The sequence below is a fragment of the Porites lutea genome, chromosome 1, assembly GCF_958299795.1.
Source record: "Porites lutea chromosome 1, jaPorLute2.1, whole genome shotgun sequence".
Classification (NCBI taxonomy): domain Eukaryota; kingdom Metazoa; phylum Cnidaria; class Anthozoa; order Scleractinia; family Poritidae; genus Porites; species Porites lutea.
This window is the reverse complement of record NC_133201.1, coordinates 40,316,760-40,332,820: the sequence shown is the minus strand read 5'-3', so window position 1 is coordinate 40,332,820 and position 16,061 is coordinate 40,316,760. Positions and strand designations below refer to the sequence as shown.

Below are 16,061 nucleotides of genomic sequence, written 5' to 3'. Positions count from 1 at the left end.
ACAAGCAAGACAGTTCAGGCGATCAAACTGACGCCATTTTGAAATCTACACGTATGTTTATGTAACCACTTTGTTTGCGGGCTCGTTCAACTAAAACACTTCGTGTGATTGGTTTCTCCCAAAGGGCTGTCTTCGTTTGGACCAATCATAGCGTTTGTTAGTTCACCGGCGGCTCTTGGAGATTCAGTCGTTCCCATAAACAAGTTGAAAGTAACATGAACAGTTGGCTGTACATTTCAATTTATAGGTATTATTTCAATCTACATTAATTTGATGAACTCGACTTGAATCAATGGATATCTATACAGTTTCCTCAGAGGTTTTATGCTGTGGCGTGTCTTCACAACTTACAGCAGGGAAAGTGTGGTGACTTCATGTCTATATGAGGCAGGAACCATACAGTTTGAGATTTTTGTGTTGCCTGATCATTAACTATGGCAGATCGTAAAGTGCAAACGCTAAGCAGGAGTCCCACCAGGTTAGTAGAAACTATATACCAAGATACCCTTTTGCTCTGTAGATTTTGGCGAAAAAGAAAACTGCAGACTAAGCAATCGTCAACAATCATGTGTGCAACAGCGACGGAAATTCAAGATTCCTTCCACATACATTATATTCGAATAGTCTGGGACAAATCAAGCCGAAATATCTCAGCTGGAATTATTTTTTACTTTGTTGGAGACAGGGCCTGAGTCGACCTGCCGTTGATTCTCTTCAAAGTCGTTTTCTTTCTCTCTTTCTTTCTAACATCTGACCGCAAAAGTAAAGCGTCTATATACACCAGTACACTGAATAATAATTGGAAACTACAATGAGTTGGTACAGCTTGCCTTTCAATTTTGGCAATGGCTCTCTAGTACAGAATGTAACATTTGGACAACCTAAGTCATTTTTTTTTTTTCTGTGAACATTCTAGGAAGTTTATGCAGTCTACCTTTCCCTCTACAATGGCAGATAGCATGTCAGGTGACGAGTTATCCTTGCATCTAGGGAGACAAGTGGCACTTCAGAATGAGAAATACAAAGAACCAGAGCCTGCAGTGGAGGAGGTATATAATAACTACAATTGATTTTCTGATCTTTCAAGGACAAGGGGGGTGACAGCTCAAACAAATGCGGTTTTGGGAGAAAAACAAGTTTATTCCGAGAATCTTAAGATTACATTTTTGCCTGGAATTGGAAACCCAGGAAATTTTCCGGGAAGTCTGATGAGATATTTTGGGGACATTGAGTAAAGATTTATTTTGATCCATTAAGTTAAGATTTGATGTTATGTGTTTGGAAAAAAGAAAATTTTAAATAGCAATTATTTCTAAGTGTCAAAATGATGTCGGCACTACTCTGTGCCCAAGAAACCACAACACTCAGCACTCATGATTAGAAAAAGGGATTTTTCAAAAAATCTAGAAAATTTTCCACATTCTTGGTAGTACTTCTTGTAAGACCCTTCCCAACTGCCGGGCATATACCCTCAGTGTGAAAAAAAAAACAAAACAATTTTACATACTTGTAACTAAGTAAAAGATAGGTCATTTTGTCTGTTTTAACATGATACTGTCAAAAACCCTTGATTACAGACTATACACATACGACTCCTCTAAACAGAAAAATAACTAAGGTTAGAGAATTCATAAAAAGTTAGATAATTAACAAGTGTCAAATCGACTCTAAATTAACGATTTAGGGGAGTTTTTTCATGGGTATGCCAAAAGTAAAAAATACCAAAATACCAACAAATTTAGGAGGGTCTGCCAAATCTCTGGGAGGACTTACTGTAAATTCATAGGACTACCCAAACAATGTTTGTTAGAGTTGTCAACCCGACAGGTCAGTGCGCCTGCTACTGTTGACAATTATAGAACATCAGTTTATTGGGACTGGGGAGAGGTGGGTTGTCCCTGATAATTCATTTATGACAATACATGTAGATTTTTTTTTTTATTATACAGCTACAGTAGTATGTGCACTCTGATTGGCTGATTCTTGTAATGACCAGGAATTACTAGCTAGATGTCCAAGGCATATACAATCTGAGATTATTGATAGCGGTCAAAAGACAGCTTTCAAAAAGGGCATCCACTGACCAGTGTCACCTGCCTATGTTGCAGGCTCAAGCAAACAACTCATTGAGGTGACATGTTTTTTTTAAGTTATCCGCTGGCCAGGCCTCGGTCTGTGATTTCCCTGTAATGACGTCACTCTCAGTTAATTTAGTAGTATATTAAACTACACTGTATCTCCAAAATGATATTGCTGTAACCTTTTTGCAGGTGTCCCCAAGTTTTTCCTTTCTAATCGACTTGCTCACTTCACTGGTAAAATTTTTATGTCTGGAGATCGGAGTGCGTGACTGTATTGTTATGTGATGCATGTACTTCATTGTGTTTCCTTTTTTGTTAGACGAAAGAAAAAACAGTGAAAAGAAAGTTCAGTAAATTCAAAAACCAGCAGTCCTATCATGGAGTGATTCTGCAGGGAACTGAGCAGATCATGTCTGTTAAGAAAAAGGAAACTGTCACAACTGCAGATGAAGATGATGATCTGGACGAGTATGAAGAAGAAAATTTGAAGAAGATAAAAGAAAAGGTAGAATGCCTTTGATTATATTGTACTATCATGAATTCTTAACTATTCTGTCACATTTTGTACTCTACATATTAGTGACTTATCTGTGAAATCTATTGGGTGTGTTTTGTTTTGGTGGGATGGGGGAACTTACTTAATTTAAATCTTACTGGAAAAAACTGAGTTTGGTGTTTTGGACATTAATAACTAAAGAGGTGGGTGTACATGGAGTTTCAAACTAGAAATAAACTTAAGATAGAATAATTTATAATCATACATGTACTCATGATACACATGTAATTATGATAATGATAATAATTACAATGATAATAAAAAACTATGAGAAATTTTATAAGCTAGAATACAATACGCTATTGTCTATACATTATGTACAGATGGTACATTATTAATAGAGCCAAAAAAAAAAATAAACAAAGAAAGAAAGGCATGTGGCAACCTGAAGACTTCTAAACTTCATATACATTGAGTGCATGGCAGGACTTTATTTGTCCATCCATTAATTATCATCAAAATTTCTCACTCAGGAACATGACGATATGATTAAGGGGCTTCTTTTATTGCGTGAATACTACAAGACTGAATACAAGAAAGCATTGCAGGATAAAATTGAGAAGCAGAAGAAGACCTTCCAACAAAGACAGGCTTATTTGGAAGAGGAAGCTAAATTGTCGCGAGAACTAGAGGTAATGTGCAGGTTGTTTTATAGAGACTGCCTCCAATTCTATGTATTTTCCCATTAGAAATAAATATTAAACAAAAAATAAGTGATGAAGGCAAAGTTATTGCTTTGCAGCAGGAGGTGCGGCACAAAGTTTTTCATAAGCTTCCAAGATCGTTTGTACTTAATGACAGCCAATTCAAGAGTGGAATACAAACTGACCTAAACAAGGTAAGTATAAAAATTGGTTATGGTGATTGCTATAAAATGAAAAATGAATGATTTCTGTCTCTCCCACAATCCGTTGATTTGCACTCTGATAAAAGGAAAGTGCTCAAAATGCCTGCCTTTCAGTTTTTTAACTTGGTAGTAAATTAGACCATTCAATCAACTTGATAAAACTAAAAACATTATTTTTCTGCCTTGCCCTAACCTGTGTAGCAGTCATTTTTGTTTATTTTGAGTAAAGCAGAAAGAAAGAAGCAAGGGAGATGTGCGAGGGAAAGAAAAAGAAACAAAAGAAAGCAAAATAAAACAAAACGAAAGCAAAAACAATACTAGTCTCAGCATCGCTTGACTCAGGACCAAGTGGCTGTGAAGGAGACTAAAAAAATACAAAAGGTAGGGGGGGGGTTGGAAGGTGGAGAAGGGGCGTTGGCCAATCCAGCTACATGTAGAACAATATTTTGCGGGAAAAGAGAACTTTTCCTTGTGGGACAAAAGCAAGAAATCCTGAGCAGGCAAGATTGAGCCATCTTTCCCACTTGCAGAACCAGCCAAATAACAGAGTACATGTATGCTACCCATTAAAGATAACATTCTGGCCCCATCCATTTGTCAGACATTTTAAATATGCAAAGCACATTTACAACAATGGTGTCTTAGAAATAATATTACTATGTGCTCTTCGTTTCTCAGATTATTGGTCTTGAAAGAAAACTAAAGAAGGAAGGATTTCTTAAGAAAAGTCATGAAGTGAAAGAGTTTTGGGACTTTATTACGGTTCCTGAAAATCTGCAGAGCGTTTTAGAACAAGGTATGTGAACATGTTATGTAGGTTCGAGTGAGCCTGCTTAAAATGGCCAAGTTATATTATTTAGAAGAATTCATTTAACCATCTCCAGCCTGCAGTATCACAAACGTATCACCTTCTCCACCTACGTTGCAGGCCCGAGGGAAGATACTCCCTATAATGGCCTATACAGGAAGGCTCCGCCCCGAAAGGGGCACATTTTTCATGCTTCAGAGATATGTATGAGAAGTAATTTAACTTGTTAAAGTATATAAAAATGTGGGGAAATCTGTCATTTCGTTGTGTTAAAAGACTCAAAAAAGCTAACAGATGCATTTAATTTTTATTGCTGAGAAAGTGTCAAGAAAATGTTCTGGTTTGAAAGACATTGCATTTGCAGCAGTTGAAAGGAGTTCAAAGTTCTAAACTAGGTATTTGAAAGGGGTACCTTTCTTTCAAAATCGTATATACTGGTACATGTACAACATGTAAAAGGATAAGGAGTTGGACCTCGGGGCAGAGCAACCATGTATAAAATGTTTTTGAATATCCCTCTCCCACCCCCACCCCACCCCCCTTCCAGATTGTAGGATACTATACATATACATATTATTGACCAACCTTGAGGTCAAATGGCAGGATATTGGCCAAGTTCAATAAAAAAAAATGCGAAAAAAAGAACGAGGCCGATATTCGATACCCAGCACCGAACAAGCTTGGTTAATTAAGGATTTATTTTGTCCAAAAAGAAAACGTTTTCTTGCGGCCAATGCCCAATCAGAACACAGGATTTGCCCCATATTTGTCAAGTACATATCTATTTCTTTCAGTTAAACCTAGTACTTCCTTGACTCAAGTTATCTTAAACCTTCGATAAGTTTTTATTGTGCAACTTTTTGCTATTCACGTTAGGAGTCAGATTATCTCTAAATAGCATCCTGTTATAATGCTGGAGAACTAAATTACGGCCACTATACGGACTTTTTTGAAGTCGTGATTTAAACGATCTTGTGCTACATGTAGAGCCTATCCTCTTGACTATTGCTCGTTCTAGAATTTGTGGAGGATATTCCAGCTCTTTCAGAAACTGTTATGAAGAATTTTAAAAAAAACTTTCAGTTTAGCACGTGGACTCCAAATAATGATATGACGCTAACTTTGTTGCAGCGTAATTAAAGTATAAAAAATGTTCTGAATTCTATCCGCGTTTTCTCCTGTGTGTGGGATAGTACATGTAAGTTTAAACAATCTGTTTGGTTGATACAGGCGAGCTTACCTGGGAGACAATTAAAAGGTACCACAAGGAACACAGTAAGGCTGTATTAGCTGGTCAAGTTGAAAAAGCACAACAGAAGCGCGAGGTAAAAACGAAGAGACTTCCGAAGGGAGCAGCATCGTCATGGAGGAGTGCAACACACGGCATCAGAACAATACTCACTGTAAGTATTCGTTGACATACTGTAATAAGAATCGAGTCACGAGTTTTTAGACTTCAACTGTACTCGTAAAAGACACGTTTTTGCTATTCAAGCACGTTTGGGTCCAATTTCGTTCCGCCCAACGTTCGGAATTTTTTTGACCAACTCGCGTTAGAAACCCATAGTAATTAGAGAGATTAAGAGTCACGCTTACGCAAAAGGCTAGCCTGTACACAGACGTTGCTTTATTTTCTACTTGATACTCGGCGAGCGCGCGAGAAAGAAACGCGCGCTGGGTGGACTTTTAAGAGAAAATAGAAGGTCTGTAAATAGGCTAGCAAAAGGCAAACGTAAGATTCAACTTGAGAAATTCTCAAAATAGAAAATGATCACTCAGACAGATAAAAACAGCCCTAAACTATCTCCAATATGGATAAAACAGGCGTGAATCTACCGATATTCTTGTAATTATAATAAACAGTGAAAGACAAGTAAAGGGAAAACTTGGTCAAGTGGTACAAATTCACGTTGCCGTTTTCCGCTAGAGTGACTCTAACTCTCTGTATTCAGTAGTCACCGAACTTGTAGTTTTTTCGAAACTAAGTCGGTAATTAAAGCTCGCACCACTCCTGAAAGCTTCTGATATGTTTTGATGTTTTCATTCATTTAGGCTTTACTCGCTTTCGCTTTTAGTTCGCCTTTTTTTTTTTTTTTTTTAATACACGCTCCTAGCTCTTCTTGAAAGCCTTCGTTGTTCGGTTTTCGGATAAGTCTAATTACTGCATAAATAAACCTGTTTAGTCATCTTTTTTTCTATTTACGGAACTGAGACGGAGACTGACACTCTATCTCGTTCGTCTGATCAACACTTTTCGCAGTCACAATTGAAAGTACGGGGAGTGCCACTGCAAACTTACTGTGTAGTTATTCATTTCTCATTTTCAATTTTTAAGCCTTCTTCCCCCTCTGATGCTGGCCGCAAGTCAAGTTCCTTTGTATCGAGCGGTAAGAGCAGATCAAAGAAGACCCCGCCCTCGTCAGCCATTCCTATAGAACAACGATTTCCCAAAGTGAGTAGTTACCGCAGTTTATTACGTGTTAACTACTTAAGAATGGGCTACTCGAGGGTCTATATAGGTTTTATTCTAAGAATACAGTTATTCTGAGACAGTATAAATTGGGCTGACTCGCAAAGCAACAGGGACCGATACAGGGTACGTTTTCTCCCAACGCCATCATTACAAGCTCCGCGTAATGTCATCTCAAAACCGAATTACTTCATTTCTATATCGCGATTCAACCGCTTTTCCCGACAAAACGGAACACAACTTTGTTGCGGGCGCTGATAAGGAGATATCCAAGGTTTCAAAGTACGGAATTTTTACGCTTACAATGTTAGAATTTAGTTAAATAAATAATCTTTTCATTCTGATTATTTGGTAATTCATGATTTTTTAAGGTTGAGTTTCCACCGTTAGCAGCCTACAGATTGGAGTTTGGCGAGAAAGAACCAGACCCTGAAGAAGTAAGGAGTTGTTTAATTATCTTTGTTTTGTCTTGGTAAGTTTGTTCAAAAAAAAAAACACTGAGCTACTTCACTGCCCGCCGTCTCCTGCTCTGGGTCCTGTTTTAACGTCTCACAGTTGGTAAAGGCACGTACACTTTCTTATATATTTATCCGCAGTTCAAAATATGACTCATTTCATATATTTTGATTCATGTCATTTCCACAATCGGGTATATTACGAACTCACAATGGGTTGCTCTCCAGTTGGTTTGATTAGCTCAATGAATAGGGCGTTGCATCCGGTCATCGCAATGGTCTGGGTTCGATTCCCGGTCAACCGTTTAGGTTGTTGATTCTAGTGCGAATATCATGTTGACTTTCCTACACAACAATGTCGGTACTAAACTTGGAACACGTTGCCTCTTAAAAGGTCAGGAAGCAGGAAGAAGCGTTTAAGAGGCTGGAAGCCAGAAATGGCCTCAAAAGAACTCTCAACACGATGTTCTCGCACGCGTTGGCTAACAAGGCTGCCACTCACCGGTAAGACGATGACTTGTTCTTAGGCTACAGTACCGCTCAAAAGTAAGTTAAAGACACTCGCGTCTCGATCCTTGAGACTCGATTCTCGACTGTCGAAACTCTCGCGTCTCGAGAGTCGAGTCTCGAGTAAGTTCACACGCTGATTATACTTTGCGCTGGCACGATAGGGCTTCTGTTCTCACGGTTATTTCGCGAGATTTCTTTAGAGGTGCATAGCTGCGCCGCGCCGATCTCTAAAGTGAAGAGTCACATATCGGATAGGTGTGCTCACAGTATAGAGGATAGCTTTTCGTGTCGACATAAAAACCTATCCGGTATAGTATGAACACACTTATCCGATATTCACCAGATCAAATCTAATTAGAGATTTATAGGGTTTTACATTTGCCGTACATTTCTCTGCGCACTGATCTAAAAAAGCCACTGATAAGTACAGTTATATTGCTGTCATGCCGAAAAAGTTCTTTTGAATTATTCTTTCTTTCGTCAAAATGAATTCCAAAGAATCTGAGATCTCAAACCTTATCTTGAATTCTCCCACGACAAAGCTGGAGTTCTGTGTAGCTTAACTTACCCTGGTCCATTTTAATATTGAAAACGGGGCAGTTTTTTTTTTCTTTTTGTTTTACTTTTCTTTTTCAAAAAAGAAAAGAAAAGAGAGAAAAGCTCAGCCTATTTCTATTAGCCCATATGCGTAGCCGTATTTGTCTCGTCAAAAGGAGTGTGAAGGAGCTGTGTGGGAGACTCAGACTGTTCCAAGTGTTTATGTACTGAGGAACGGCGCGTTATGTAAAGCCTTTTCTCCCGCTTCTTTCTTCCTGCGCCGTTTTTACTTAATAAACTAAGCTACGCATGTCATTCCATGCCGTTACCTACAATCTGAACGCCTGGAACAGTGTATTCACTCCTCTATTATCGACTCAAACAGAAATTTCCAATTTCTCACAATTGTGTGTATTTTGATTCGTGCAGGCTCATGGAGAAAAATGAAGACTATAATTTCGAAAGCCTCTCTGGAATAGCCAATTTTGAAGAGGTAATTCAAACTAAACTGACTGAGTGATTGATGTTATATTCGCAACAAACGACAGCTAGCTCGCAAAAACAGCTGACTCTTCTCGCTCCTCGCCGTGGCGAAACGTCCCTATAGCGGCGAGGAGCAAAGAGAGACGGCTTTTTTCGCAGGCGAAACGACAACCGTTGTTAATTTCATAAAATTTGCACCACGAGCACAGTTAGGCCCGTTTCAAACGTCGTGCTACTGCCGTGCCGAACTCAATCGATCGAGTTAAATTCGACTTTAGCCGGGCAAGCCTTGCCGTACTACACGGCAGTAGCTCGCCTTGGTTTCAAACGTCGTGCTACCGCCGTGCCGAACTCAATTCATGAATTATAAATACATTAGAATATATTTAAAAGTTTGCTAAACCGTTTCTTTATTTTAGTGTTTTGTTTTTGGCAGCAGCCGTTCCATTCGACTGTCATTGTGTGAATTAAATTCGACGTCTGAAACCAAGCCGTGCTAATGTCGTGCTGCAGTCGAGCTACAGTCGAGCCAGCTTAGCACGGCAGTAGCACGACGTTTGAAACAGGCCTTAGTAAAAGCTAGTGGAGGAAGGGAAAGACCAGTAGAATTAAATAAACAAAACAAAACAAAACAAAAATGAAAAAAAGTCGTATATATGAACTTCAGGTTTGGTGATAATGCTAATGTTTTCATGCTTGGACGTTTTTCTTCGCTGGTGAGTGCTCAGTTCCTTTTAGTCAGATAGGCTCGTGTTTTAGTGTAGTGTTCTTCATGGTCTGTTACTGATTTCAACATATTCATCTTCATATTTGTTGTGTCTTGTTTTGTTGTGGTAGATTCACGAACTAGCCAGTGTGAAACTTAAACCAAGCGCGGGAAGCGCCAGCAAGAAACCACAATCAAGAAAGTCAAGTGGCAAAAGTACAGGTAAATTTTGTAACGGATTTTCCAGTCTGACTAGGTTACAGCTATTTCGAGGAAGGTTGTCGGAAAAGAATGTGCACGCGACAATCCCGAAAGGTAATATGGGATATGCGCAATACAATGTTCCTGACATTGTAGCTGTCGAACCTACTTTTGTTGCTTTCCTTTAGCACTCAAAGACTTACGTCCATGGCCTCTCGTGTCATTCTTTCAAATTTCTTTTAAAAAAACAGTGAACTCAAAACCACCCACAAGACCTTTCGGGGTTGTCGCGTGCACTTTATCCGACAACATTTCTCAAAATAGCTGTATACAGGCGTATTACTCCAACAGATTTCCTTTATGAACTGAGTATTTGACAATTGGATCCGTCAGTTGTTACCATAGCCTGGGAAAGCAGCCAACATTTCGCGACCCCACCACTGGTTTCCCCGCGAAAAGAGCAAATTTCACGAGCGGCACTACCAATCAGAAGCACTACCCAGATCTGGGTAGTGCTTCTGATTGGTTGAATCAAATTTCCCATGCAGTACGACCAATCAGAAGCACTACCCAGATCTGGGTACTGACACGTCATCAGTATGGAATTTCTGCACTCGTTTCTCAGACGTCATTTCTCGCGGGGACACCAGTGGCAGCGTCGCGAAATGTTGGCTGTTTTCTCAAGCTTCTTTTGAATATCATTTTCACGACTTGAGCAAGTGATGGGTATCGCACATGGATGGTTCATTGCAGCGATTCCCTGCTGGCAGAGGTCTCTCACGGAAAGAGAAGAAGGAGATGAGATAGAGAGGACCTCAGAGAGACCTCTCGTGGCCTCCGATACGCCTTTTATCACGCAGGCACTTGCGTCCCGTTGAGAACCGGTGACGTTTCAGTCACGTGCGATACAACTTGCAGAACCGGTTTGCGCCATAACAACTGTTTCATCAGGGCACGCACATTCCACCTTAAACGAAACCAGTTTTGAAAACCAGGAAGTTTCGACCACAAACGTGGTCGGTGGCTACATGAAAGGATGCGTCGGAAGCTGGCAGAGGTCTTTTTCTTTCCCACCATTTTTCTCTTGCCGTGAGAGACCTTTGGTAGCAGAGAATGGTAGTGGATCATGCGGAACCCAGGAAAAGAAAACCGGGTTATCTGGCTAACAGCTGGTTCGAGGTACACAAAGGAAATCACTAAATTGTCTTTTCCAATGATTAGATGGAAAATCGCCCGCCAAGAGCCGGAGTGTATGCAGTAGGAAAACTAATACACCAGAGAATGATACCACAGACAGAAGCGAATCCAATATATCTCTCTCCTCAAAGGAAGAGTAAGTAAATGTTGTCAGCGGAAAGGATAAAACTCTTTTAAATTAGTATAGAGCAGCTGAGTGCAGAATATTGAGTACACTAGAATACCGATTTTCCGAACCAACTTGGGACAAGTAAATTTGTTCGAATTATTCTAGACTGCAAAACAGTCCGTATTTTAGCGTATTCAAGTACGCGCGTGCAGTCAAACAAAAGGTCTGGGCGAGGCTGACGGGCGTGTGAGACTCGCGCGCTTCGCGCGTGTGAGACTCTTACGCTACGCTAAACCGATTTTGAGACCGATTGTTTTGCAGTCTAGAATTATCCTATTGAAAGTTTGAAAAAACTTGGGTAAAATTACAATGTTTAGCTGCTGAATGGAAGTGGGTTTGGTTTGAATCATCGGGAATTTCGAAAAACCGACGGTTCAAGAAATCGGGATTCTTATATGTGCTGCAAGTAAAACACTCCTTGGACAAGTTAGATTGGGGATTTCCGATGGAATCTGGGGAACCTTGCACAAAAATTAGGCATCCTACTGATGAGTCACTGATAAACAGTTACGATTTTACATATTTCCTGCAACAACAAATTTCTCGTCTGTCCCGTTCGGATTTTTACTTTTCACCAGTCTTCAATCCAAACCCATTATGCAAATATTCCCATATATTATTGCCAACATTCCTAAGAGTTTGTCACATGAACCTAGTTTAGCGGCAATAGTTCCCATTAGTCTCATGTAGCCCAGTTTTAGTGCATCTAGACTTGTAACCCGCAGAAGTTCATAGTTGCCACTATTCCTGTAAAGCTCGGATTTTATTTATTTGTTTTTATTTTTTATATATTTTTAAGCGCCTTCGACTGACTTAAGAAACATTGTTTTCTTATCCGTGTTTCTTTTCAGCTTGGTAGTTGAACTTCCACCTCTGACGCTGAACCAACTGGCCAAAGATTGTCATGTCAAGGTACTGAAACCTAAAAAAGAATTACTTATAGCCGTCCATATTCATAATGAGCAGATAGCATATCTGGATCATTGACTCAGTGCTTACAGAAAACAAAGAAAAAGTCACAAGCCAGACCTTAGCCTGCGTAACGGGTGGCGGTTTTGGGAGGTCGAAGGGGGAAATTTCGAGGACACGCGCTCGGCTAGCAAGACCTGAAAAAAAAAAAGACTTTTACCATTTCTGTACATAAGAAACATAAGAAACAGCGCTTGAATATGCCCAGAAGATGTATAACTATTAAAGTGTTGTGGTTGCCTCTGTTAATTTTTCCACGTCAAGTTAACCAAGCATAGGCTTTTTGAAACACGAACAATTACCCTGTGTGTCCTCTTGAGACATAAGTGGCCTTTAATTAGCAGCAAATCTAATGTCTAGTGTTCTTTTTACTTTTTTCTCAGGAATCCAAGTGTCTTAGCACGTTTTGGGTTAACCCTGTAGCAAAACGGACCTTAAACAGCTACGAAAATTGGAAATCAGCGCCGATTGTTTCTTAGTCTTTTTTTTCGACGGAGAAAAAAACTCTAAGGAGCCGGCGCTGCTGTGCGTTCCGAAATGTTCCGAAAGATACTGCGATAAGCCAGAGGAAAATAGGGCGTTTTATGCTTCCAAACCGATACAACTTGGAAAGTTCAGAGAAAGACGCCAGGAGAAAACAAACTTTACTTAGGGACGGACCATTAGTTATGGGGGGGGGAGGGGAATTTTTGAGCCGCAGGAATTTTTTTTCGTTATCAAATTCCTAGTATGAATTTTTTTTAGGCCGTAGCATGAATATTTTTTAGGGTTAATTGGCGTGCATGAATTTTTTTTCATTCAATTTTGCCTTGCGCGAATATTTTTTTTGTACTTCGCCCGCCCCCCCCCCCCCCCCCCCATAAGTTTTTCTAATGGTCCGTCCCTTAGTACAGAGGCGTTGTTGATTCAGTCCGTTTGTCCTCACCTCTGATAACAAGCACCAGGCTGCTTTTTAACACTAAGGTTCCTTGCGATGGCTCTTTGATTGAAGCTAACAATCTCCCTTCTCAAGTCTTATTCAAGTTGTGATGCCATTTTTTTCTTTGATTTAATTCACATCTTAAACATTTGTGTCCTTCGGCAGGACCATTTGCCCGTCAAATCCGTCACTGGTAATATTTATCCAATATTTTATATATAACCGTGGCAGGATTAGCTCAGTCGGTAGAGCGTTTAACTGCAGAGCGGGCGGTCGCGGGTTCGATTCCCGGGGCCGGACCATTACTCAGGGTCTTAAAATGACTGAGGAATGAAGGTACTTCCTCTGCACTGCAAGCGGCGAGACCCTCGCGTGGCTCGAATGACCACGTAAAATGACGGTCCCGTCATTTTTGTTGTTGTTGTTGTTGTTTTGTTTTTTTGTCGTAATGAGAATTTGAACTGGCCAGTCTTAAAGAGTTCAAAATCTCCGGGAGATGATGAAGTTATGAATTGATCTTGTTAGCGCTAAATATAAATTATTTCAAATGCCACAGAAGGAATAAAAGAATTGCAGCCCCCTTACCGCACGTCTGCTTAATTTCCTTTTGGTCCCCAACTCCCCTCCCTCCACCGACCCCCCCCCCCCCCCCCCCCCCGAGAAAACAGCCAACATTTCGCCACACCCCCCGGTCTCATTTCGCGGCGAAACTAGCCTGTTCCAGGCTCCGAGACAGTGTGGTGAAAAGTCGTTCAGTAAACTATCTGAGAGCCTGGTGCAGGCTACGGCGAAACCAGTGGTGGCGTCGCGAGATATCGGCTGTTTTCTAAGGTTGCGTTAGCGACCCCCTACGTTTGTGAATCGCAGCATATTTCACTGGCTCTTCCATTTCCTCGTGCTGTGTCCATAAAAAAGGTAACGCTATAAACAAAATTACCATTCAAATTTTTACTAGGCAATGATAACAATAAAGATATTTCTTTAATCTTCAAAAATGAGTGAAATTAAAAACACATTAAATTGATATATTGCAGTTCATCCTTTATCAAAGGCTTTGCGCTTCTATTAAAATATTTCATAATATTTTAGTATAATGACAGGCACTTCCCCTTTACCCTACAGGGTGCAGATGTAAAAGAATTCGAGGCAAAATTATAATAAACACCTCAACTATAAGGTCACAAAACTAGGAAATAAACATAAAAAAATATAAAAACGACATGCCTTTTTGAACATTTTAAGAAGATACATGTTCAGAAATAACTACGCTCTGTAGCCACACTCAGTATAATTCCTCTCAGTCTCTCTGCCGAAAAAATCAAATGCCCCGTTTCCAGAATTGAAGAACAAGTGTACTCCATCAAACATTCCATGCCTATTGCCCGCATTCCCTCCCTGCGGGATTTACAATGAAAGGTGCATCAAAACGCCGACTTCCGGGGTCGAGGAAAACAACAGAAAATTTAAAGAGAAAAAAGAACAATGGACTGTCACCCAGAGTCGGCGTTTTAGTGACAACCTAGTGAATTATGGTTTCTTTTAGGGATTGTTCTGTGGTGCTCGGTTAACGGTTAAATTTCAGGCCGTTTGACGGCTGAACGTTAATTAACCCCAATGAGCGCCCTCAGCCCTACATCAAATCAAATCTCTCAGTAGTATTAATCAGCTGTATTCAAAGAAACTTACAAGACGACTTGACTGTGATTCTAGAACCTGCCCTAGCTCGCTATTACCTGGCTTAATATGCTCCTCATTTACAGATCATGACTGTACGTTTCAGATGTGTTTCCTTGACATAAATGGGCCGCTGTTTTCTCTAGACTAGACAGATTATCTGCATCTCAGAGGTCCTCAGACGGATAATCTGTTTTTCCTAAACCGAACCTATCCTACCTACAGCTTCCTGGCTTATGCTCCTCATTTACAGATCATGACTGTGGTTCAGATCGATGTGCTCCTTGACATAAATGGGCCGGTGTTTTCCCTAGACAAGACAGATTATCTATCTCAGACGGATAATCTGTTTTTCCTAAACTTGTCTAAACAAACGGATAAACACATGTTATAAACACTCGCCCCACGGTAAGGGAATCCGGGAAATCAGTGTTTTTTTGCATACGGAATACGGAATCCCACTAAAATTCTAGCTAAGACTGAAATCAAGTACTTGGAATCCGGAATCCATGGGGTGGAATCCACAATCCAAGGCCGTTTTGAATTCCCTTACAATAACACATGTCCGCAAAATTAAAAGTCACAAGGATTATCCCTGTCCCGTTTCTACATTAGCAAATGGATTATTATACAAGGATTATCCTATGGAAAACCCGTTTAAGACGGATAATCCGTCTCCAGTGTAAAAACGGCTAAATTACTTGCATGAACCAGAGCAATTTCGATTTACAAATTCGGTTTCACCAACAAGGATCGCCTGATTCCTCAAAAACTCACCCTTCTTTCCAAACCTAAGCTAATTATAAAAATTGACAGATATCAATATCAATATCTCCAGGTCCGATATATTAAGCAAAACTCAGATAATTACCATAAGGGTGATCTTGGTTTGTTTGGAAAACGCAGATAAACTAATTCATGTTCTTTTCAACAGCATCTGTCAATATCTTGGATAAATTTGCTCAACTCCATTTTCTTGGAAAAGTTTCAAAAGATAAAGCCGGAATGGCAAGAATCAGCCACACGGTCTAGAGCCTTGTTTTTCATAATCGGAATCTTGGAAAACACAGCAGAAAGCAAAACGTCTGAGCTAGGAGGAGTTAATCACAAAGAAAAGTATTGAACTTTCCATGCGTCAACAAGTGGAACAAAGGTGAAGAAAGGTACATTGCACATTTTCAGTTATTCTGGAACAAAGTGAAGCGAATATGACTCAGTGATAGGAAAAATTGTTCTTATTTTCTCAGCCATCCTGGATTTTCAGAGAAGTCACAAACTGGTCAAAAATGATAATAAATAAATTGGAACTATCCTGGTCCAATATTTTACAATTTTAAAAGGTAAAAAGGTTTAAAAGGTTCGAAACTCTGAATCTTGTAGATTTTTTTTTTTTAATTTAATAATGGCAGTGCAGACCCACACGGCAGACACACACACCTTATATTGATTGACGTATCACTGATAAAAGCATGCATTTAG

At 39.9% G+C, this 16,061-nt stretch overlaps 1 protein-coding gene across 1 annotated transcript; it reads left to right on the top strand.

Moving 5' to 3' along the window:
- Positions 1–201: 201 nt before the first annotated feature.
- On the top strand, positions 202–12,646 carry LOC140938560 (uncharacterized). The gene is made up of 15 exons (XM_073388053.1): positions 202–478; positions 917–1,049; positions 2,401–2,586; positions 3,111–3,269; positions 3,380–3,475; positions 4,163–4,280; positions 5,523–5,695; positions 6,628–6,744; positions 7,134–7,199; positions 7,612–7,721; positions 8,694–8,757; positions 9,585–9,675; positions 10,876–10,987; positions 11,872–11,932; positions 12,373–12,646. The coding sequence occupies exons 1-15, from the start codon at positions 435–437 to the stop codon at positions 12,466–12,468; spliced, it is 1,626 nt and encodes a 541-aa protein (XP_073244154.1). The 5' UTR covers positions 202–434; the 3' UTR covers positions 12,469–12,646.
- The last annotated feature ends 3,415 nt before the right edge of the window (positions 12,647–16,061 follow it).

Coding starts and splice junctions, on each gene's coding strand:
- LOC140938560 (XM_073388053.1), top strand. CDS start 435: ATGGCAGATCGTAAAGTGCAAACGCTAAGCAGGAGTCCCACCAG. Junction 1,050..2,400: donor CAGAGCCTGCAGTGGAGGAG/GTATATAATAAC, acceptor CTTTTTTGTTAG/ACGAAAGAAAAAACAGTGAA. Junction 4,281..5,522: donor GCAGAGCGTTTTAGAACAAG/GTATGTGAACAT, acceptor TGGTTGATACAG/GCGAGCTTACCTGGGAGACA.